The sequence below is a fragment of the Epargyreus clarus genome, unplaced genomic scaffold (genome assembly GCF_041222505.1).
Source record: "Epargyreus clarus isolate Ecla_fem2 unplaced genomic scaffold, WU_Ecla_fem_2.2 ptg000003l, whole genome shotgun sequence".
NCBI classification, from domain to species: Eukaryota; Metazoa; Arthropoda; class Insecta; order Lepidoptera; family Hesperiidae; genus Epargyreus; species Epargyreus clarus.
The window spans coordinates 10,687,393-10,714,648 of NW_027332211.1; the positions used below are offsets into that span (position 1 = coordinate 10,687,393).

At 33.0% G+C, this 27,256-nt stretch overlaps 1 protein-coding gene across 1 annotated transcript; it reads right to left on the reverse strand.

Annotated features, from left to right (window-relative positions):
• Window positions 1-609: 609 nt before the first annotated feature.
• On the reverse strand, window positions 610-26,738 carry LOC140753704 (uncharacterized). The gene is made up of 8 exons (XM_073088469.1): window positions 26,602-26,738; window positions 10,487-10,663; window positions 9,259-9,529; window positions 8,617-8,819; window positions 7,117-7,399; window positions 4,642-4,811; window positions 3,308-3,473; window positions 610-1,614 (listed from the first exon to the last, which is right to left on the reverse strand). Exons 2-8 carry the CDS (start codon window positions 10,598-10,600, stop codon window positions 1,262-1,264), a joined length of 1,560 nt encoding a protein of 519 aa, XP_072944570.1. The 5' UTR covers window positions 10,601-10,663; window positions 26,602-26,738; the 3' UTR covers window positions 610-1,261.
• Window positions 26,739-27,256: the final 518 nt, after the last annotated feature.

Here is a 27,256-nt window from a genome sequence, read left to right on the forward strand (position 1 = left end):
TGTCAAATATCTCTGTCACCATAGATATATTATCCTACTGAAGTATAATATATCTATGTCTGTCACGGTTCATTATAAACTTCAATGAAAGCACAATGTGTAGAAAAATCCTATAATATTAAATTAGGTTTTCCTTCATATTATATTACTGGTCATTTTTAAAAAGTCGAGTATCGTAAAATTTCCTTGAACAAACTCCGAAGATGGACAATAAAAAAATGGTCATAAAAATTTATAAAGTCGAATCGAAGTTAAAATAAAATAAAACACTTTAAATAACATAATTTATTTATTTAGACTAGAGATTTCTTTGCACTATATAACTGGGACACTTATTTTTACATACACGTTCTCATATTATCATAATTACATAATACACAGACTCACCGCCTCAGTCTCAGTTCAATAAATGCTTCCTGGAGTAAATAAGTAACATTGGGCTTGTTTATATTCGACGACACGACACGACACGGCACCGACATAATCATAAATCGTATCACCGCTCACTGATACAAATCTAAATAGATAGCGTATACCACCATGTATGAACTCAAACGTGCTTCTTTTTTTATATACGGTGATGTCACCAGGACGTCTTTGTAATAATTGTGATTTTTTGTAATAATTTAATAATAGAAGCATCGCTTTAAGGTTAAACTGTATCGATGACTTTTATCGATACCAAGAGATAAACTGATGCTGATGATCGGACAGTTATATTAAAAAATAAAAAATAACGAACTATCGATATAATTCGTTATCCATAAATGAATGTATCTATAAGAGCTTTGTTCTCCCTATCTATAAGAGCTATGTCGCCAAGTAGATACATACTCTTGCCGCGTGCCGTGTCGTGTCGCCACAATAAAGAAGAGCCCATTATGTAAACAATGTATAAATGTATATCCACATGACAACATTTCACAGCCGTGTGTAGTAACACTTAATTAATTTACTACCTAATGGAATGATTTACGTTAAATCTATGATCACTTGCTAGGATCAGTCACAATCTTTAAAGTTAAATAAAAACATACAACATTCTTTTGGGGTTATGTAAATTCATTTAAACTCAACCCTTCCTTCTTAAAATAAGTTATTTAGATAGTTCATTTGGTCAAGGAAGGCTTTAACGTACAGTAATATATATTAGGTATAAAAATAGAAGAGTACAATCTGTTAAAGAGTACTTTCCTTAGAGTATCCAGAGTCATCACAACATCCTTTAAGAATGATTTACAGAATCTATCATTTCCATACATTAGGACAGTTGGATTTGTTCCTTGGTTTTCTGCTGCTGCTTTTTCTCTTCGTGCCAAAGGAGTATCATATCTGGTATCCACATAGCTAGGAACAGTACCAATAGTGCGTTTTGAGCTGTGATGCATGTTACGTAGCTTCCAGTGTAATCTCTGATCCATCCTAGGAAGTATCCAGCTGGTGGTACGATGATGCCCATACTCAACATTCCCAGGCCAACAGCGGCGGGTACTTGCTCCATACGACAGTTCTCTGATATCGCAATGTTACGAGCCACGATCACCATGCTTCTACCAAAGCCGTACAAGCAAGACATCACGATCAAGACTATTAAATCTGTTTGGTACGCCAATACTGTAAGTAGAGAAAGCTTCATAACTATCTTAATGTGTATATTGTTACGATTAATTGTAATTAGATAATTATAATGATTGCCCGTGATAGACTTCCGCCGAGAAATAATTTTCATGGTTACATCGCCGTCATTTTCGTAAGAATTATCACAGAAAATAATGTTATCAAAATTCAAGGTCATATTATTCTACAAACAACAAGAATCATAATAACTGTTAATGAATTGTTATTTAACTATTTTTATTACTCGTGTCTTTGAAAATCAAATTGAAAATGAAACACAATCACAACTCATTAAAAATATTTAACTTTAACTTGGCCGAAATCTTTAGGTGATTTTCCAGTAAAGTGTAGAATTTTAGGTAACTGTTTCTAATTTTAGACTTTATTATTGTTAGCAAAATTTTCAATTTAAAGTCAGTAGATTATCTCTTATCGAAAGACCGAATTCCAAATAATGTGATAACCTTAATCCTTGTCAGAAATAATATTGTTACCTACAGTGTGAAGGATTAAATTTTCACTGCACGAATTTTGTAATGCAATTCAATTTTTAAATAAAATTGCGTTCAAAAATACAATACAATAATAAAATTGTGTAATATATAAAAAATGAATGTTTATCTGTATCTCCTTTATAGAATCGTAAACTATGCATTTTATCATATGACGATCTTTAGCAAAGTTGTTGTGAGAAGGTTTCTGAGTTGGTACGACAATTTTACATAGATGGCGCCACTTCCATTCCAAAGAAGGTACAAATTTTCAGTTTTGTGTATGTATGTATTTTTTTGAATCGCGTGCGAAGCCGCGAGCTCTATTAGCTACATACATGTGGGCTTAGTAACGTTATTTTTTCTTTTTTTTTGACTACACACTTTTTTGTTCAGCTTACTTTACTAGTGACGAGCTTTAGCTATCCATAAAAATGATACCTAATACAATTAACGCTAACGCTAACGAAGTAACGCTATAATAACGCAATAGTATTATTTAAAAATAAAATGACAAACGCAGATAAACAAAGATGCCACTTTATACCATTTCAAGACAGCAATGCTTCAAATTATTATTGTTTTATTTTGCTTTTAAAGTAATGATTGCACAAGGAAATTGCTACGTTATTTTTAGAATAGAAAATGAATTCCAGTTGCATTTCTATAATAATGTGCTATTTGATACTTTAGTTATTTATTGTATATTATGCAATCAATGGGCAAGCAACTTCTTATTAAATCTAAATATAAAAAAAAATATCTTAATAATAGTAGTACCTTATTTTTATAATGAAAGATTAAGACACAAAATTTAAATATACTTGTATCGTATCGTATAACATATATAAACTACACTATTTATTATAAGTATCGCGGTAGGACGTGTCAAAGAATGACACATACATGCACACATACACACATTCGAAAAACATTGTCATCGGCAGCTGTGTACGTATTAATTGAGAACTAAAGTCGTTACTTTAGAATTAACCAAATTCTTGTCAAAATAAGCATTATCCGAGTCTTAATCTGGTGTTTGTCTTGGAACATGCATACATACATACACAGTACACACATACACAAGAACATTACTACGGGCAGTTGGGTAAAAATACATATTTAATTGACAACCTACTTTAGAAACCATTTAAAATAAAAACAGTTTAAATGAATTTCAAATTATTTTAGCTACTTACTTTGTCTGACGACGATTAACCAAATGCTTGTCATAATAAGCATCATCCGCGCCTTAATCTTGTATTTGTCTTGGAACGCTGGCAAGATAAGCCGCCCAGCGATATCCGCCATCGCAACAGCTGACATGCAAGTAGCTGTTTGGTTCTTATCCATCCCTGCGACTTTCTGTAATAATCGTGTCAGATATGAAAGTATTTCTTAAAATAAACACTTTTATAACTCTGACATATTGAAAACAACGGAAATTTTCAGTACCTACGAGTATATCTGAAATTTTATCTAGTGAAAATTTCAAAAAGTAAAAAGTGAAAAAAGTATAGGCGGTAGAAATGTTATTTTCTGTGCAGATTTTATTCATTGTCATTAAAGATTCATTGCCATTTAAGGACCTTGTGTAAAACTTAATATTGATCAGATTACTACAAAATACGTCAATTGAAATGTCAGCTCAAATATTTAATTTGGTCCACTTCCAATGTTAGCATAAAAAATCTACCTACACCTGTAACTTAATCTAATACAGATTAGAATTCAAATTGATTACATTTCTACATATTTACTCGTTGTTCTGTATAAAGTGTGAACGAGACACATATACAAAAGATGTCATTTTGGGTTACATCTTCATTGAAACGTGTTGCACCTATCAAGGCGTGACGTGTTAATTTTCATTGTAATATTATAACAATAAATAATTATTATCAGTCCAGTACTTTCCCATTACTAACCTTCTCTCAGAATGAGAAGGGTTAAAGACCTATTCCACTACGTGTGAATCAGAATTAAACCCTCAAGTACATAATCTTGTCACAGAAAAATATTTAAAATTGCTGAAACCCTTCGTAGTTGGAATCCGGAGGCACCACCGCAACACCAATAGGATAGACCCCAGATAGGACTTTAATCTTATTTGGTGTTGAATAGATGTCCATTGGCGGCAGTACGCACTTACCATCAGGTGCGTGCTCGTTTCATACTTTTTTTTTTTATAATATAAGAGTAGCAGACGAGCATGCAGTCCACCTGATGGTAAGTGGCTACTGCCGCCCATGGACATCTGTAATAAACCCCAGATAGGATTAGATATTTCTACCTGAGGTCGGCCACAGATGCGCTCTACCCCTGAGGACTAAGCTGGAATGCCTCGGAAAAGTCTTTCTCCCTTACCACACCCTTCAAACCGGAACACAGCAGCACCTAACACTGCAGTTATTAGGAAGAAATAGGTGTGGCGGTGGTGCCGCCGGAGTCGAACCACAAAGGGTTCTACCACCTTAATATTATATTATAAAATAAAACACTTAAACAATACAATATCAAAATTTTAAAATACCTGTAAGAAGAATGGGAACAGCATACTGAAGTTTTGTATCGAAGTAACAGTCAAAGCCGTTCCAATTATGATGTTTAGAAATCGAGGACTCGATAAGAGCGAAATATCGAACAAGTCGTATATTTTCCTCAACATACTCTTTTGTTTCGGTTCTTCAATGCTTTTATTTTCTGGAAAGCAATAAAGTGCGTTATTAATAGAAGTCAATGTTGATTGATACCCGTTTGATATGAATGTATTGCGCGTACTAAAGTACGATGGAATTATTCGATGTAATACAAAGCTATAATTCTATTGTGATTGTACAATAAATTTGCCGGAATCTATTCTCTTTGTTCGCATTACAACTATTACGATAAAAGTGCTTCATGCTTTTGTCCTGTTAATTTAATACACAAAAATAAAAAAATAAAAATAAACAAATCTATATCTTCTTAGGCTAAGAAATCTAGCTAGTAGGTAGTCAAGTGGGTGTTTTACAAACCTTTGAACATAATAATTAAACATATTTTGCGCGACATGTGGATTAATCAAGGTAATATATTGTCCTTAATTATTTTTATAAGATTCCAAGAATAGTAGTAATAGGAAGTCACCAGCTCTAATACTGGTTCTAGTAACACACACGTCAACGAAGTAACATTCCGTTATTCCATACAATCGTTATGAATTTTAATTATAATGCTCATATAATGGTTTTCCTACAACTACAATAAATCGTGCGAATTGCACACATCCATTGTGATTGTTTATGTAATATTTTCCTATCGCATATTTCATTACATGGTTACCATTGCCAAAACACTAAAATATGAGCACGAATTTCCTTTCCGTAAGTTTATTGTAGTAAGTTTTAATAATAAAATGTGAAAATACCTTTTATGTTATTTGTATTATTCTATCGTTAGGAATGATGGTAAGAGTAAGAAAATTTATTTGTCAAATGCGGGTATTAACTAGAAGTGGGCGTATAAAACTATAGATCCTCTACTGTGTAGTTATTTTCCGATCTTTGTAAAGAACGTTAATCTGCCGGTTTTGTTGCTCATTTGCGTTTAATTGTTTCTGTTAATTTATTTGGAAAGTTAAAGTTCTCGGCTTATAAAAAGTTGGTTTGTAAATAATTTCCTGACGAGGTTCCTAACGCTATATTATTCTTATATAACTCGACTGCGAATGGTAATATTTTTAGGGCGTTTGTATGTAGGTCTGATTTCTTGGCACGCCCTGTAGACCAAGCGGCTTGACGGATTTTTACATGTGAGGTTTCAGTGTATTGATCTTAGGCTAAAATTATCTCGGAATTGACACATTTTACAATATAACTGGTACTCACGATATGCGCTTTCACCATGACCACGATCCATGCAACTGGGTCGATATATCGGCAATAAAGAAATTAAAATTCACATATCGTGAGTACCCGTTACATCGTAAAATATGAGGTGACGTTAATTCGTCTTAATTGTTGGAGCGGCATAAGCTAAATCTTTAAGCATTCGGGTATTTTATTTCTCTAACAATTTTCAATTAATAATTAATTTGTTTAACTCATGACATCAAAATATTGTAGCGCCATATATATGAATAATACAATTCAGACCCGGAAAATTCGTAGAAATCCAATTTGTGAACTATTATATGATAAATCCTTATAGTAACCACTTCGTAACCACTTCCTAGCAGTTCATTGAACTTACGATCTACAAATCTATACTATCTATACTATCTATACTATGTAATAATAACATTCCTTTCGCGATCGCTTTCCCAGAATTATATTATGACAATGCAACTAATTCCATATATTTATTCACCGTTAGCAGTGATAGCCTAGTGGTTAAGAAACGCGGCCTCTCGATCGAGGGGTCCGAGGTTCAAATCCCAGGCACGCACCTCTGATTTTCAAATTTATGTGCGTATTAGAAATTAATTATCACTTGCTTAAACGGTGAAGGAAAACATCGTGAGGAAACCTGCATACCTGAGAGATTTATAAAAAATCTTAAAGGTATGTGAAGTCTACCAATACGCACTTGGCCAGCGCGGTGGACTATGGCCTAATCCTTCTCATTCTGAGAGGAGACCCGTGCCCAGCAGTGGGACACTAATGGGTTGATGATGATGATGATGATTCACCGTGTAATTAGGATTAACTGTTCCTATTTCAAAATGTGTATCATTTGTAGATACAAATCTATACTAAGTAGGTATACATAACAACATTCCTCTCGCGATCTGTTTTCCCAGAATTATATTATAACAAATGCAACTAATTCGATGTATTTATTCACTGTGTAATTAGGATTAACTGTTCCTATTTTAAAATTATTAATTTATCATTTTATCATAAACTTATTTTATTTATACCTGTCATCACTTTATAATTTTATCGTGATTACTGTCCTTATTCAATAAAAATGTCTATTAGAGCTCCTTATATCATTAGATCCCCATAAATTAATATTTACTAACCTTTTAGGTTTTCGCTCGAGACTTTGGCCTTTTCAGCTTGCAATTCCTTGTGACTTTGAGACATTTTATTAGCGAGAGATTTTTCCTTTTCATTTCCATTCGCAATAGTGGGTAGGGTGGCTCGTCTTCCATTTTGACTACCATCGCCATTACTGTAATCTTTTTTTATTATTATATCTTTGTGCTTTTCCTCCAATAAACGAGCTGTTTCGTCAATAACCACCTCTTCTTCTATTTTCTTCATATGTCTTTCTACTGGATGAATTAACATAGTTCCAGCTATCTAAAAGATTAAAGACTGATTAGTTTTTTTGTAACTCACTTTGAAATGAGAAGTGACTTCTTTGGCTCTAAGTATTTTATAATTTCCTTGAAAGCTTCGCTGATGTAATAAATGATTCAGTGTACTTTAATTGAATATTGTCTGCTCTATTTTCTGAATAATAAAGTTAATAAATACTTATCATTGGTGAATTTTGGTGAGTAAATTATATAATAAATTTAAAGGAATGACTATGAACCGGCAAAATGTATATTGATCTGTTATCTATGATTATGTACAGATAACAAAATAAAACATTAATAAGTCAATTACATGTAATCCGAAAATGGCGCCTCGTGAAATCTTGATATTAACCATTTAATTATAATCTGTTACATATTAATAAAAGTGTATGATTAATATGCACTCAATGTTGCTAATCTTTACATAAATAATACTCAACATGAATTGTACTCCTACTCATAGGTGTGTATTTAAGTGGTAGAATCAGTATCAGCTCGAACAGGAGGTATCACCACCACACTTATTGACATAAACGCTTTCTACACTCACAGCCCCACACTAGGATTCCCTGTGTCGTGGGTGCCATGTGTGTGTTACACATAGACGAATACACAAACACCCAGACCCAGGAACAGAAATCTAAATTCATCATTTAGTCATCTGTCTGACCGGGGATCGAACCCGGGACCCTTTGCGCGTCAGACCGGCATGGTGACCGCTCCGCCACGCGGGTCGTCAAACAACAACAAACAATGACATGAATCAATTCTTACATTTTGGTGAAATGACCCGAAAGAAGGTTAAATCACATCTTAGTCCTCAAAAGTGGCAACGAATTTGTAGTCGGCTTCTAGTAAAACCCCTGTTCGGCTGTCATAAGTGACCTTTCTGTCAGTTGGACTGCATGTTAGTTTCCTACTTTAATCCTAATAACAAATCATAAATGCTTCCTAATTTGACATGATACGTAGACATAGATTTAGAGTGGCGAGTGACGTGCGTGGCGAAGAAATCACCATACCGGGCGGACGCGTAAAGGGTTCCGGGTTCGATCCCAGGCCAGACAAATATCTGAATGATGTATTTAGATATCAGTTCTGGGTCTGGGTGTTTGTATATATTTCTTTGTGTGTGTCCATGGCACCGACGATACAGCGAATCGAAGTGTGGGGCTGTGTGTGTAGAAAGCGAAAAGAAACAGTTCTAATATTTACCCCATGTAAACTCAAAGATGCGAGGATCATACAAGCCCCTCGGAAGTTGTATTTTTCCAGCAGGAAACGAACGACGTGTGGCATTAAAGTTTGCCCAACACCAGTGCCCACGTTAGCCAAGCCCACGGCTCGACTCTTCTTTAACTTAAAGTACGCATTGATGGCCACAAAGCTCGAATTTTGGATAAATCCTAGACCCAACCCTGAAAAATACTATAATATATTATTTTAAACTAAAATCGTCGAGGATACATTTTAAAATGTAGTGGATAAATTCATTGGAATGATAGCGAAATTGTGGTAGTGGGAAAGCTGTTTTTTTCACCATAATATGGGACTGGGATTTGTTTTTTAAACATAATATGGGACTTAAAAGTATTATGATCGTCCATTACATATTAAAATGTATTATTATTATTAAAAAAATAAAATGAACAGAACAATTTTGAAATAACTGAAAGTACTGAATAATTCTTTTACATTTAGTCATAATTGTGTGACTATACTACTTGAGCCATTTCCTTCAAGTTTAAAAATCTTATATACCTGCTAAAAACAACATTATTTAATGCGAGTAGACAAAAAAATCAACAGGCAACATCTTCTATATTTAAATTCTCAAATCAAGTAAAAAATACTTACCTAGTAAAACGCCGTACGTTATAACTAAATGTACTATATTCGTAGAAAATCCACTTAAAAATATTCCAGCTGTACAAGAGATGGCACCAGCGACGGCTACAAATCTTGGAGACGTTAGTTTTACTATCGCTCCAGCTATTGGCCCTCCGAAATTTGTGACAAATAACATAGTACTTAGTACTATAGCTGCACCCTGTGTGGAATGTCCCATTGCTTCTAACGCATCACCATACAACAAACTGAATAAGGACAGCATTGACTGATTGAATATCTAGAAAAAAACATTTGAAATTATTATAATTGAAGTTGTACTTCTTTTGGCGCATTTGGAAAGAATGATAAGCTTGAAGTGAAAATTAATTATTATAAATAGTAAAAGTTTGTAATGAGAGCGCACCGTCATTTAAAATCGACACCATAAATCTGTATTCAACGCCGTCTATTATTGACGCGTTAAGTTTATAAGGCAAATTTGTAAGAAAGTTAAGTTCCAGAAATGCCAGTAAATATTACCAAATTTTATTACAAAAGAGAAATTTGACTTCTTACGTGCGTCTGCGTACACGAGTACGAGTACATACACGTTTTATTATATTCAATTCATTTACTTATGTTTTCTTATAATAATTTCTATAGATTGAATATACTTTGGAGCGAATTTAACGCCTACGCATAAAATATTCTGAATAGAATTATTTTTTACTTTGATGTTAAGTTGTCAGATTTTGTTTCATTTTTTCTTTCACTTATTGATGTGGTGGCTTAAATCAGAGCTTTGCAATATATACTTGTAAGAATATAATATTATTTAAGTCAAGTAAATGAGGTCGAACTTTACGTTAAAATGCTTACTCTATGTCAAAACGTAATTATAATTTAATCGCATCGATAAAAACTAAATCAATTATAATAAATATTCAGTATTTGTAAGCTAAAACGTATGATAATTATGTCAAAGATAGTCTTTGAGACTGATTAGTTGTACAATTTTAGTAAGTTATTCGTTTGGTCCTTACTGTCATATGTTTGATAAATACTTTAATCATAATTGGGATTTTAAGGTTTTGATAATTTCATATATTGGTACTATATACAGAACTACTTGCAAAAATATTTATTTATTAACAAAAAATTGTCATTGATAAATGTAGAAACATTCCAAGGCAGCTGTCCATCTACAAATTTCTTCATAGATTTTCGAATCAATTTAATTGGGTTGCATACTTACATTTGAGAGTGCTGTCCCAAGTAGCACCATCCAACCCCACCCTCCATCTGGTGGTACTAGTTTTATCCTCTTTTCCGTTCTTTGGGTGAAGGCCAAGGAATTTCTTTTAGACATTCTTATGTTTGGTACTAACTACTTTAAAATATTATGACTATGTTTAAGGTACTTGGGAGTTATCTGAAACAAATGTTTATAAATTAATTAAGCTGTAGATTTAGATAGGTACTTTCACATTTCCAAATAGTATTAATATTACATTGAGAGTTTTTGGGTTTAAAGGTGATGGTATATGACGTTTCAATGTAGAAATTATTACGTTTATATACTAAACACTATACTTAACGTTTGTTTTTGCTTTGTGAGTACTCTTAAGTGAGTGATCTCTGGCCATTATATTTCCTTAATGCTTACGATTTCTTGGAAAATTTGACAAGTAAATATGAATGCTCTGTGCAAATTAATGATTCATAGTACGACAATAGTGTTATTAGTACCTAAAGAATGCCACGCTTGATAATAATATGAGGTAAAAGATGCGTACAAATTGGTAATTGATTTTTTATAATTAAACATTTCCATTATTATAGAAGTTATTTAGAGCAGTAACATTTTAGTAAAAAATGAAGGAAAAAGCAATATATTCAGCTAACAGGGATTCGAATTGTTTAGAGATTCTTATTCTGGAAGCCCAGGTTAAGATCTCAGTCTCAGTTTATTGTCGTTATACATTTATTCATTGAATATTAATTATATTATTAAATACAGCTTGCTTTTACGATGGAGGAAATCTTGGTAAGTAAACCTACACTGTGAGACGTCCTTAAACTCCTTCAGTCCAGCGTATGTTCGTAAAAGTTCCAAAATAATAATAACATACATTATATTATATTCATAAAAAAAAAGAATTATTGAAATCGGTCTACTAACGGCGGAGTAATTCGTGTACATACATAAAAAAAGATACCGGCCGAATTGATAACCACCTCCTTTTTGAAGTCGGTTAAAAATAGAAGGTATGGTAACAATTTTTTTAATCCTCATTATTAACAACTTTTCAAAACTCTACCCAATGAAATCAAATCACGTAGTTGTTTCAGCACAGCTACTAATTTCTGTAGCTCGGCTGAGAGTACACTTAGAATGTGTATCTTTAATCACGAGTGAGAACGTAAATATTTAATGTATAAGGAGGATAGTGTAGTGTGTCGCATAAAAAAATCCAGTTAGTAAACTGTTAGCACAGATAATGATTATAGAGACATTGATAACAAAAGGTATATTGACTTTGAATGGCCATTTCAACATTATCTGATTTTAACACTTTATGTTATGCACATAGTTATTTTAATTTAATTTACTAATACCTACAAATTATAAGTTTTTCTTTATAATGAAGGAGTAACAAATAAGCATGTAGCCCACGTGATACTAAATGATGATGGTGGTAGATTCGTTGCTACCCTTAAGGACTAAGTTAAAATGTTTCGTATAAATATAATATCTCCTTTATCACACCTTTGAAACTAGATCAAAGCAGCTCTTTAGCAAGGTTCTTATAAAACTACCCAGATTCAAGACTTAGTCGTAATGTGTTGTGTGAGTTCAAATCAGAACACAGCCGCAGTTATAAGTCACAAAAAGTAGGTGCGGCGCTCGTACCACTGGACTAAAAATTGGATTCCTCTATTAAGCATGCTTTCGTTTTTTTAAATTCATAATACTGTATATGATTTTGTACCTAGCAAAACCACACGGCGGAAAATCCTGTGGCATTCTAATTATAAACGGAAGGCATTTTCACTGATCATATTTTCTGTTTAAAGAAAGATGATGAAACTTTTTATGTAATTACACATGACATAGTTTTTAAAGAGTATACTTATTATTATATATTGCGATAAGAATTCTCACTTGTTGATGTAGAATATCAAACAAACTGACCTCTTTATTTGTATCTCTTGTTGGAGCCACGTGCGACTTACCCTTGGAAATATGAATACGTATCATGTTTCTTTAATAATTCAATATAAACATAAAGTAATGAACACGTGAATCTATATTTTGAAATAATTAACTGTCAAATGTCAAAAGTTATCCAATTTTATAAAAAAATGCATTTAATGCAACGTTCAAATACACGTAATTATTCTTTATAAAGGTAAATTATACAACCTTCCTGGTTCGACTTCCGATGCAACAGCGACACACAGATTTTTAACTTACAACTGTGACGTCATTGCTAATAATATGGTGGTGATAAGGAAGAAGTACTTACACGAGGAATTAGTCCTCAATATGGCTAGCAACGCATCTATATTCGGCTTTTTTATAATAAAGGAGTAGCAGACGAGCGTGCAGTCTACCTGGTGGTAAGTGGCTATTGCCGCCCATGGATTAATCAACCCCAGATAAGTACCTACCTGTACCAGATAGACAGAGCTACTAGATAGATATTCCTACCTGAGGTCGGCCCAGCTGCGCGGCTACCCTTGAGGACTAAACTGGAACGCCTCGGAAAAGTATGTCTCCCTTACGACACTCTAAAATCCAGAACACAGCAGCGTTTAAAACTGCTGTTATGTGGCAGAAATAGGTGTGGCGGTGGTGCCGTCGGAGTCGAACAACAAAAGGTTCTACCGACTTCAAGTAGAACTCCAATCCTATCTGAGGTTTATTACAGATATCGACGAGCGACAGTATCCACTTACCATTCAGTACTCATATTCGTTTTTCATTCCTTTACAATAAAAAAATAGCTTTCTTTTATTATCTCACCTAATATACTTGTCACACGATAAAGAAAAAATACGTTAACATTTCTAAAAGCCTACGTTTAAATGAAATATAAGCTGATTACCCAAACCTACAGAAGGTAACAGGTAAACCGGATTTCTTACCTAATTCAATAACAATGTTTATATACTCTGTTATGTCCCGGCTTATTTTTAATGTGTACAAAGGCCATGAAGCCTTAGAGACTTGAGCATTCTATTGGTAAATAAATTCATTTGTAATTTTCATTTTTGCACGTGTACCTACATGTAAATGGTGTTGGCAGGAATATTCGTTTTCCAAATTTGAGCAGTTACTTGTTTAAAGAAAAAGTTTTAATGAGCTTATTTTGTAAAAACAATATTTCCTGCCTCTACTCGTATATGTAGCGTTACGTGTAGCTTACGTTACATGTAAGCCGTAACGTAATGTAAGCATGAAAACGCATTATAGATTAAATAGTAGATACATATTATAGGACGTTTAATTACATACATATTAGACGTAAATGCGATAATAGATAGATGAGTAGGTACTAATTATGTCTGTAGCGCGTATGATTCGAGTATATCTAATTGTTATATCATTTTATTGCATAGATTCTTGCAAAGTAACGCCTGCTACTATTTTATGTATAATTCGCAGAACGCTAAGAGTAACGGTCAACGGACCTTAACAACTGCCTTGGTCAAACAAAATAAACAGTTTATGATACAATTTATAACCATAACTGCTGCTCTGCTCAACGTAATCATAACCAGATCGTTATTGACATCACAAGGGGCGTTTATTTTATTTTCGGGTCTTCAACATCGAATTATTGCAAGTGAATGTTATCTAAACGGTCAAAGACCATTTGGCATAATGTTGACATAACAACATATACGCTGAAACGTGACGAATATTTTATCATTGAACTTTGACTGATTTCAACGTAATATGACGCTGTAATAAACGAATATTACATACTTTTAGAGTAGTTGTAAAACGTAATTATAATTGAGAGGATTTATTCAGATTTTGTCATTATGTATAATTCTAATATTAGGCATATATAAGTAGAAGTTAAGTTATAAGAATATTTTACATATTCGTAATTAAACTGTGTCCGAAATTATTGAGAAAAGGAAAACCATTGTATCTTGTAGCAAAACATAACGTCATCTACTTGATGATATCATCTCTACCCCCCACGGATATCTATAAAAAAGTTCAGATAAGATATAGAGTCCTAGGTAACAGAGATGCCACTTAAAAATAAGTTATAAAAGTAGATATATTTAAAGTTATACATCTCGACTCTGTATTATTTCATCGTTCTTTATCTAAGTACCAAAAAGTTGTAATGCTCTAGCTACGAGTAATGGAGCACGATTATCACGTGTGATAATTATTTGTAGATGTAATGATTTACTAGCGAAACTAGATATCAAAGGGACAGCTATATTCGCAACAATATGAAATATGTTTATTTGATAGAGTACATTATTATACGACGGATACGACAGATTGCTGCCCAGTGATAGAAACTGGAAAGTTTTAAAGTTACATCATCAAATATGTGCACATGATGCGACTGGCAGTTATCGATGTAACAATTCATATTTAGAAACAGAGACAAAAATAAAGAAATAGAAAAAAGTATAAAGATGTAGTAGAAGATGAAAAGTAGAGAAAAGTAGAAGATGAAAAGTAAAGATGAAAAGTAGGAATAAAAGTATAAAGATGCCGTGATGTGGGAAATATAGACTGTAAGCGTCTGACATACCAAGAACCCGATGATGTAAATTTTCGTTACTCACCTTTACCATACAATGAGCATAATAAATCAAACCTTACACTTCCATGTAAGAGATTATATTATTTTTCCTGAGAATAAGAGCCGTTAATTTGAAGTCTGATCCGTGCTCATAGGTAATCTCATTAGTTCCAGCAGTACTTACATCACCGCTATTTCGTAGAATAAATTATTCATAATACTAAGTATCGCCCACGGTATAATCTGAGCGTGTATGGAAATGCTAGGAATACCCTCACGACCTTCGGAATCGCTCATTTTCACACTCATTACTCACTGACTCACTCAATAATGAAGTCAATAACGTGACTGTTTATTTTTTCGTTCTGACATATGTCGTAAATTTTCCAAAGTTTTACTTTTTGAGTTTAAAGTATATACTTTTTTTTAAAACGTATATTGAAAATAATTAGTTAAAACTCAATTATTACATTAAAATTGTATAGCATTTATTAATCATTTTATTTACTATGCCATTATTTATAGGATGGGATTCTCTGGGTGGTAATAATTATACAGGTATTTATCTAGTATCTAGTCTAATTATTATGTCAAATCTAGTTCTAATAAGTCATAATAAAGTTGATTATTTTCTTGTCGCGTGCGTTTATGACCCCACGCGCGTCCAATCCACACGTGTGGCACTTGTATCCTATTGTTTCATATCCGTATGCGTGTGATACGGATCGCTATGACGCCGACTTGGTGAGACGCGCGTGCGGGCGTAAACACACGCGACAAGATAAGTCCTATTATTTTTCTGTAGAAGTATAATTATATATAATAATTTATTATATATTATAACGAAAAGACTAAGTTTATTTATATGCCCTTAACGTCATCTAAGCCAGTGAACAACTTGAATTTTGCGCAAAAAGAACTAATGGATAACGACTCAGAACTGCTTTTCCACGATTTCTCAACTAATAAGTTTTCCTGCGGCTAAGTAAGAGACTTGACAAAATAACTGAAGTGAATAACAGTTATAATGATTTACCATTTTTACACGGACTTCGTTTATATATGTAGGTTAAATATTTATAAAACACGTAAACACCAAATAAAAACCCCAGTCAGAAAATAATTTTGATATTTTTGGACTCATATAAAATATGGTTATGATAATGATGGTTTAAAGTTTCAAATAATAATGAAGTATCAGAAAATTTTCCGATAATATCAAGTCAATCAAAGTGTTATTTCGTAAATATATCTGACATAACCCGAACTATATGATAACGTATAAGTCACGACCTTCGCTGTACGAAAATACGTAATCAATACATAAATAATAACATCTTTGATATCTTGTAATATTCCTATATATAGGAGTATGTGCTATTAAGCAAATTCTCAGATTGTACATAGTATTTCAAGGTCTATTCCCGTCAAATAGGTGCTTTGTCTGTACAGGTACATATCTTTTTGATATCATAACAATAGATATTGAAATCTTGCAAAACATCGATCACGTACGTTCTGATATTGAAAATGCATCAAAATCTAAAAATATAAATGAAAAAACGAATTCGTCATATTTATTTGTTTGCGTTTAATAATCACGTGTACCTACTTTTCAGGTCCAGTACTAGTTATAAGATTTCCCTAATTTGTAGCTTTCAATGTAGTGGTCTATTTGGTTGGAGGCGCTCTATGTTCCTTTTGTCTAGACCTTATCCCAATTATTGTCTAGTTTGCTTATTTTAATTTTAAGGCAGTAGAACCCTTTGCGATTTAACAGTGGAGGCACCATCGCTTTACCTCATCTGCCTTTTAACAAAAGTGTTAAGAGCTGATGTGTTTTAGTTTGAGGAGTTTAGTTAGGGTCGAACTTAGGCCTCGGGGGTAGCAAGGCATCTTTGGCCTGCCTCATGTAGGACTCTTATATTTTTTGGAGTTGATCGGTGGTGTCCATGGGCGGCAATGGCTACTTACCATCAGGTGAACTGTATACCCATTTGCTATTCCTATATTATGAAAAAATATTTTTGAATTAACATTAGTACTAAACGTATACAACTTGACCACATAAAAACTACGTCGAGGTTTATTACGATATCTATTACAAACACAAGACTTATCCTTATCGTTTAATCTTTCCTAAGAATGTTTAATAGAACAATATGAGTACCGTATCTATATACAAATACTGCACTCGTATGATACAATAACATATTTTTCTTACACTCAACTATCGATGTATTTTTCATATTATTATCTTATGATATCGTAATTTTAAGTTCCATTCCGAATTTTTTATTCCATTTTTTCTTGTTTAACATTCAAGGCTTTGTTTACATAATAAGTATGTGCTAGAGGTAATCTTAAAAGTATTTGACTTGATTAACATTATATCTCTGTCTGCAATCATACATTAACAATGGGATTTTCAATGTTGATTGTACCATGGGCACATAGATATACAAACAAACACGTAGACGATATATTAATCACAATTTACTGTACTACATATTTGAAAGTTGGTAGAGTCAGTATGGCTCGACCGGTGCGTTACTACCGCTACACCCATTTCTAACGTGACTTAACGTTTCAGTGGAACAGTGTGGATTCTGGCTGAGTAACGTATAGGGCGACCATGTCAGCCTTAAGGTAGGATCTGTTCTATATGGTATTGGTCGCAATTGGCAATGGGCGGCAGTTTCCACTTACCATCAGGTAGACTACAAACTTGGTTGCTACACCGATTTTTTTTTTTTATAATATAGTAGTAGCAGACCAGCATGCAGTCCACCTGATGGTTAGTGGCTCCTGCCGCTCATGGACATATGTAATCAACCCCAGATAGGATTAGATATTCCTACTAGAGATCAGCCACAGATGCGCCGCTACTCCTCAGGACTAAGCTGGAACGCCACGGAAAAGTATGTCTCTCTTACCACACCCTTCAAACCGGAACACAGCAGCATCTAACACCGCTGTTATTAGGTAGAAATAGGTGTGGCGGTGGTGCCGCCGGAGTCGAACCACAAAGGATTCTACCACCTTCAGATTTTATGCAAAAACAGTCATTTGATCATGAGATCGAATCCAGAAACCTTAATGTATCCGACCGGTATAGTGTCCATTGCGCAACGTGGACCATCAACGCGGGGTTTGAAAATCTGCTCTAATTTTATAAAGCTAAATTATTTTACACGTACTCCAAGTACGTGTTATATCAACTCATGTCATTCCACGTAGCACGGCTACTCGTATCTAAGTGGTTATGATGTAATTATTATGCTCATTATGACGATGACTGAAAACGTAAACAATTAATATTAATTACTAAGAATTTTATAGATGTATATTAAATAATCGTAGTATACTGTTTAAAAATGTCTGTTCTAGCATCTGCTGGAATAAAAAAAAAATACATATCTGTTTGTCATGCTTCATATGAAATACAACATTTTTTAAATTACATATTAAAGTATATAGGGTACTTAACACAAGGAGAGAATAATTAATTTGTTTGCCTGTCTGTCATTCAGTTTGTTCCGAATAATCTCTGAAACGACTGGACAGATTTTGACAGTACTTCCACTGGCAGTTAGCTGATGTTATAAGAAATAACTTAGACTAACCTTTATTCTTTAAAAATAGTAAACGCCAAAACGCCTTTAACATAAAAATTATGTTTTTATTTTTTGTTTAAATTTAAAATCATATTTCTACTACGTAACCTTATAGTCACTTTGTTCAACAGAGAGTAAGATTACTTATCAGTATTATCGTGAGATTAGAGCTGTTTTAAATGACTGTACACACCACGTGTATTACGATTTAATATTTAACGCATTTATTTCAAATTCATGTAAACATATATATCGATACCTTAATTCGCAAATCCGCCAACTCTACTTTTTTAGAAATGTTTTTTTTTGTTTAATTTGATTTCGTTCAGCGCTATTTATTCTGAAAATAAATAAAAAAAAACCTTTTGACAACAAGTGGAATTGGCTCATTTGCGAATTAAGGTATCGATATGTAGAAACATACTTTACAAAGATCTACTAAGTTTATGTGTTTACGTTTTACAGGGTGTCCCGCAACCACGACAAACTTGAGCGAAACAAAGATTGGGGGTTAAAAAGCCTTAGTAAAAGTGTCACTGTTTTTGAAATATCGATTGTTTTATAAAGGACAATGCCCATGAAAGTATGGACCGCCGTCTAGAGTTGCATCAAGTTGAAACTTGTTGTGGACGATGTATAATTAACCAAATACTACCACCAATAATTATTTTTTAGATCAGCACCCGGGTTCTGAAGTTATTTACCGAAATGTTACATAACCTCAAAATCGAAAATATCCGACGATAGATTGATGGTTGGTTTTAACTGATAGTAGGTACCTATAATGTAGTTCGATTAACATATTCCATTTACTTTTAAAGGTAGTAGGTAAAAAAACCTAAAATAATCCTAAAAACCTAAAATAATGAATTCCGAGAATAAAATACCGCCATTTTAATTTTTAAGAACAACAATCAACATTTCGTCTTATTTTATCTTAAATGGAATCCCCTGTTCAAAGAAACTATTCTGATCGACAAATTATGTAAAAAAATCAAAAAATAATTTTAATATTACTTTCATTTTGACGCATGAGAAAAATCAATACCAAGAATGGGCATTCTCCTTTAAAAAAATCGTCACTCTCCATCTCCTTTCGTTAACGACATGTAAAAATAACGTGATGCATTGCTTATTTTTTCTGTAAAATGCTATCAGATAGTTCATCTATCACATTCATATGTAAAATGGTTATAAGATACCTATTCAGGAACCATAAAAAAAATAGGACTATATTGAGATTTTCAATTTTCTAATATTTTTACCCGAATGACTAACGAAATGCTAAACAATATAAAATCACATTATTACTTAATTACACATTACATAATATCATTCTAATTTGAAACAATTTATTAACTAACTAACTAACAAAGTAATATCAAATCATTAAAATATCCTTGCTACACCTTTCACACCTGAGTAAAGAACTGATTTAATATTACAACATTTATTTCTGCCACACCTATTTCTGCCTAATAACAAGAGTGTTAAGCGTTGCTGTGTTCCAGTTTGAAGTGTAAGGAACGTATATTTTTTCAAGGCGTTCCAATTTAGTCCTTAGGGGTGATACCGCATCTTTGACCAACCGACCTCAGGTAAGACTCTTATCTTATCTGTTGTTGATTACAGATGTACATGGGCGACAGCAGACACATACCGTTATAAGGCAGAATATTGTTACAAGTGTGGTAATATGCTACATAATAGTGATAACGTCGTTTGCACTAAAAAACCCTACGATGCACATGCATCATATATTGCGGTTAATTTTCAATGCTTTATTATTTACCCCACGGTCGGAGTACTTAGCACCACGAGTACACAACAATTATTCTGCATTCGCGAGTGCTAATAAAAATTCATTATGTCAAATCAGAGTAGTTTTTCGTATTTTCGTGTGACGTTTCCGAGTTGAAACTGACTTTGTTTTTACTATATATTTTTTAAATGTGTCTAGCTGTATAGCCTTCATGATGTCAAACTTATTACGTTAATATTGATAAGTTAATTAAGAATATCTTGTTACCTTTGCATTAAAGGTTATTTATTTCACATAGTATAATCAAAAAAACGGAACGTACGCGCGAGCGAGTAACAGCTGTCATATTTTGCTCCGCATATTTTAATATTTTAATTTAGTTCTTCGCCAAAGTATTGATTTAATTTATTGTTATTGCACTTCATTTAAGTTTACTTATCAAGTCTGGTGAAAGTTTTTATAAATACCGGTATAAAAAGTGATATAAAAGTGAATATTGTTCAAGTTTAAGAAACAATCGTGACTTTTACTTAAAACGCGTAAGCGCCCCGTAATGCATGGCGCTTAAGTCGTTTTGGTTGGAACCGTTACAGTGCTAACGTTTTTATCTTGTCTTCCGAGCTCACAGTGCGTATGTACTCGTTACCTTTATAACAATGGATGTGAATGTGACGCAACGGCCGAAAACTCGTACAAAGACTGCTTGTGATTGCCTCTCCGCCGATGTAATACGAGAAATAATCAGAGAGGAGTTAGACAGAAAATTCAACACCGAAATCCGCGATATTCAACAGAAATTGGCCAGTCTCGATGAAAGTTTATCCCACTTTAACATCGAGTACGACAAATTAAAATCTGAGTGCGAATTGCAGAGAAAAACTATAAATCAGTTACAAACGGACAACGAACAGTTACGAGTGGCGTGCACGGACTTGGCCCACCGCGTTAACCAAGCTGAACATTTGTCGCGCACTTGTAATATTGAAATACAGTGTGTGCCGGAACATAAGGAAGAAAACGTTTACAACATAGTGCACAATCTAGCTAACACCATCAAGTGCCCCGTTTCTGATTCCGATATACACTACTGCACACGTATCGCTAAGATAAATGCTAAAAGTCCTCGCCCCCGTTCTATACTCGTGAAATTTAGCAGCCGTCGCTTACGCGATACCTTTTTAGCTGGGGTTATAAAGTTTAACCGTAATAACCCAAACAACAAACTCAACACCAGCCACCTTGGATACGCGAGTGAAAAGAAGAGTGGGGTTTTTGTGTCCGAGCATCTCGCCTTGGATACGAAGCGGTTACACGCCGAGGCCCGCCGTAAAGCACGCGAATTGAACTATCGTTTTTGTTGGGTTCGTGACGGTAAAGTGTTTCTTCGTAAAACAGAAAACTCGCATTATATTGTCATCAAGGATCAACAAGTATTAAATAATTTATCATAAAATATTAATTACAATTACATTCATATACTATATATACTTTTAAAATACTTAAATACTTTACCGTCACTTCTTACGTAATTCTTATTCATGATTCATTTTTACTATCAAAATGTTAGAGGGTTGAGAACCAAAACTGTCGACTTTTTTAAAAACTGTATTTGTAACAGGTATGACATTATAGTTCTATGTGAAACATGGTTAAATAGCAGCGTCTTCGATTCGGAGCTATTTGATAGTCGCTATTTCGTTTATAGGAGGGATAGGGAAACTAGTGGGTTCCACAGCAACAAAGACGGTGGTGGTGTACTAATTGCTGTCTCCAAGGAGTTCACCTCTAGGCGACTGCACAACTTTGAATCTAAATGTGAAGATTTATGGTTACAGATTGAATTCAAAAATATTAATGGTAAAACTGAAATATTTTATTTATGTGCTATTTACTTACCGCCGCCTTTACAAAGACACACACTGGAAGAATTTATATCGAATTCAAATCGAATCTTTGATCAAGTTAATATTAAAAATGTTATGTTCATAGGAGATTTCAATATGAGCTCACTTGTTTGGAACAGACCAGAAGATGTAAACCACTTTAAAAACGCAACCAATAAAGGTAATAGTTTATTTACTAGGATGCTTTTAGATTTCATCGACGTAAATAACTTACAACAATATAATTATATTACAAATTGTAAAGGAAATATATTAGATTTGGTTTTATGTAACTCAAATGTTTCAAATCTTGGTAATACGTGCCCTTTGACGATAATTGACCCTCTTCATCCACCATTAGAATTTTTTATTTCTTTTAGCGCTAAAAGAGTTCTAGATTTCAACAACAATAAAAATCATTTCTGTTTTCATAAAGCAGACTATGTTAAAATTAATGCAGAGCTAAGTAACATTCGCTGGATAGACGAATTTAGAAATTGTTCATCTGTTAACGAAATGGTCACAATATTTTACACTTATGTTCGAGCTGCCATTGTTAAACATGTTCCGAAGGCTAAGCCGAAATGCAAAAAATACCCCGTATGGTTTTCACGTGATCTTATTTACCTTCTACGTGAAAAACTTAAATTTCGAAATAAATTGCGTAAGTTTAATAACAACCCTTTGGATCAATTATCTTATGATTTAGCAAAAAAGCGTTCCGCACGCCTAATAACTCATTGCTACAACCTTTATGTCAGCCGTCTAGAACAAAATCTTCGCTCTAATCCTAAAATTTTTTGGTCTTTCATTAAAAACAAGAAGAAAAACTCCAGTAACTATCCGGATCTGATGTCCTTTGGTGACAGCACAGCATCCAATGGAAACGATATATGCAACCTTTTCGCTCAAAATTTTTCGGCCTCTTATGTTGATAATTCTAAACAATCATCTTATTGTGAAAACAGTAAAGGCCGTGCAGTCATGCTGACGAACGACTACCTGACTCTTATTAAGTTTAAAGATGATCAAGTGTTGAAAATATTAAAAAGACTTGATTTATACAAAGGCGCGGGAATTGATGGAATTCCGTCGGTTTTCGCAGTTAATTGCGCATCTGCGTTGGTTCAACCTTTAACTTATATTTACAACAGCTCTTTAAGTTCTGGTGTTTTTCCCTCCGCTTGGAAGGTTGCATTAGTTCTTCCTCTGTATAAGTCCGGTGAAAAACACCTTGTTAAAAACTATAGACCTATATCTATTCTCCCAATATTTGCTAAAGTCTTTGAACAGTTGATTTATCCTTCTTTTATGTGGCATTTCAAGCCTTTAATAAATCTTCGCCAGCATGGCTTCATGAAAGCGAGATCTACTGCCACTAATCTCACAAGCTTTATCAACTCAGTCTCTTCAGTACTCGACCATCGCTCATCCATTGATGCAATTTACACTGACTTCAGCAAGGCATTTGATCGAGTTAACCATAAAATTTTATTACACAAGCTCTCTTCCTATGGAATAGCAGAACCCTTGCTGAGTTGGTGTAAATCGTACCTAGCGAATAGAACTTCTTCGGTTGTAGTAAATGGATTTTCTTCACAATCCTTTTCAGCCCATTCAGGTGTACCCCAAGGCTCACACCTTGGCCCTATTTTGTTCAACATCTTTATTAATGATATTGGAAACTGTTTTCTTCACTCCGAATACTATTTATTTGCTGATGACCTCAAATTATTTAGAGCGGTCGATTCTTCAAAGGATGCTGTGTTGTTACAGGAGGACTTAAACCGTCTTGTATCATGGTGTTTTGAGAATGATATAAATTTAAATGTTTCGAAATGTTTCTCGATTAAATATACTCGTAAAAGGACGCTTGCAAATAATTACAAATACAAGATAAACAATGATATATTGGTGGAGGTGAATCAAATCACCGACTTAGGAGTATTGCTTGATAGCAAATTAAGGTTAAATAACCATATTGATTTAATATGTTCCAAAGCTTTCAAGAAGTTAGGTTTTATTTTACGGAACTGTAAGGATTTTAAATCTCCTAGAACTAAAATAACATTATTCAATTCCTTTGTACGTAGCGGGTTAGAATACTGCAGTGTTGCTTGGAACCCATCATATAAAATTTATATCAAAAGGATAGAAAGTCTCCAAAAGCGTTTTCTATGGCATTTAATTTATTCACTTAATTTGGCTAAAACATTTAAATCATATGAAGATAGACTTACCTTTTTTAAGATGCAGTCGTTGGCGGATCGAAGGCGTATGCTAGACATTGTGTTCCTTTTAAAACTGGTGAATGGGTTTCTAGATGTATCTGAGTTACTTTCATGTTTAAATTTCTCAATACCTCAAAGACTACCAAGAACTACTAGACTAAATACTTTTAGTTATTCGACAAGTAAATCTAATTTAGGCCAAAACGCTCCTCTAAACAGATTGATAAAAGAATATAATGATGTTGCTAAAACTACTCAAATAGATCTTTTCTCAGATAGCATTGCCAAGCTTAAAAGGAAACTGTGTGAAGTGTAATTATATAATTCACCTGTCATATTGTTTAACGTATACATATATATTTTTTATTTTTTACATGACATTTTAAATTTCACTTACCTTTGTACTGTATATTTAAACTGTATTACACCATGCATTTTTTTATTATTAATTAATTCAATTCAATCTAATTGCAATATTTTTAAAATTCTTGATTATTTTTGAAATGACAATTTATTCAATAACATCTTTTATTATTATTTTTTTTCACAATATTATGTTTGTTATGTAATTTAATAATATTTGTATTTTTAATTCATAGCTTTTATATAATTGACATTTGTTAATTTGCATGTTGTCGTCGCCTATAATTGTCCTGGCACTTAGATTTATACCTACTTGAGTTTGTTTTATATTTAATGTATAAGTGTACAGTATGTTGGCGATTCTATTAATAAATAAATAAATAAATAAATAAATAAAAGGTGCTTATTTTCAAAATATATCAAAGTTACTGGCAGATATTTGTGTTTTGAAAAATTTATCATTTAGCAGAACGAAATCTTATATGATTCCAATTGATCGAAGTCACATGATTTGTTAAAACCAGTTTAGTGTAAAATGATGCTTGAGCTCTCTGTAGCTGGGACTTTCATACATTAAGGAGGTCAATTAAAATGGACAGTATCTGGATCACACGTGATATAGTATCATGTGGTACTAACGACTGTTTACAAAAACTGATACAAATGTATAAATAAGGTTTTGTTTATAATATTATATGTTGGGGGCAATCTCTGCTATCACTGGATCGATTTTGATAAAATACCTTCGTCGTTAATCATGCCTTCAACATCATTAATCAGACTTCAAGTATTATTTTAGATAGTATATTGTTCAAATGGTTTCATATAAGGTACGTTATATTGGTTATTTGTTCTATAGGACTTAACGAAATTAAGATTTTCTATTTAATTAGAAAACATACGGGCGGATCCGCGACCGATAAGGCGACCGATATGTCGATTATATTTTTTCATTTTACTGCATTAATAAAATGATCTGTTTTTAAGTGTTCGGTTATTAATTTAAATGTATTATAACAAAAGTATGAAAAGTTGAGACATGAAAATTTTCAGTCTCCGAAGGAGACTCATAAAACAAGTAAACACCCAATGCAAAATATACATATATCCAAACTTATCCAGTATAGAGTTTACTTTATACTTTGTTTTTATCTTGCACCCAGATTTATAAATGATATAAATAGATTCATATCTGTCTTGCCGGGAGTCGAACCCTGGTCTTTCTAGCTGAGAGACCAACATATTCTTTCAATGTAAAATATATACAATTACTTCATAAGTGTAAAATATAGTAATCAAGAATAATTTAATAAAATATTTTGGACTTTGATCAGCAAACCGAGTTTTCTGTTAAAATATACCTGTAATCCGTTATCACTGATAACACCGATGGATAATACTGTTTACTTTATCCATTGACTTTGTACATCCGTTATGATTTTAAATTTTTAATGATCATTTTTTGAATTTTTAGCATTAAATTACAGATAGATAGAATAACTTATATAGGTGTGGATAATATTGAACTGATTACTACAATAATAAAGGATACAGATGAGTAAAATACGGGATATACCTGAGTCCTCTACAATAATTTTAAAAGTATGATGTTTAAATGAACACGTGGTCAACATGGTAGGTCATGGCTTAAATACTGACACGAAACGAGACCAATAACACAGTTGTAATAAGTCGACAACAATGATAATAATCACTAAAACATCTTACCAATTTAAAGTATTATTTATTGTGGCCGAAGTCCAAAACAAACGTTGTTTCACAATACCGCGTAACGGACAGATCACATGTACCTTTGAGTCATTTCTGTTTACTTTATTTCCATGTTCGCGTGCGTTCACCACCACTCCACGACCATCAATGAGGATTGAATGTATCGAAATCAATGAGTTTCAGCGTACATATGATAACATTACATAACTATAGCCTGTGTGGTCACTAATCATATAGGTATAAATAAATTATAGACACACAATAATGCATTGCTCCTTCAATCTCGTTGCTATCGGACCGTAAAAACATTGTGTCATGAACTTGTGACTCAAATGATAAACTTCGCGTACTTAAATCAAAAAATATTAGAATCGTCGGCCAATGAACTCGAAATTCTTTTTACAGTACGGTAAGTAAGCGGTCGACTTTACATTCCGTTAGAAGATCCAGCGGTGACGTATTAATTAAAGAATGCACTAATTATTTCGAGGAATCATATTTATATTTTTCTCTACATATAACTATAATTTAATCTAAGTTATGTAAAATATTTGTTTCTGTGATAATAAATAAAATAAACGCTAAAGATAGTAATTAAATAAGAAAAATGTATAATTTTTCTTGTGCCTCTATTTATTACGTCTTAATTTAT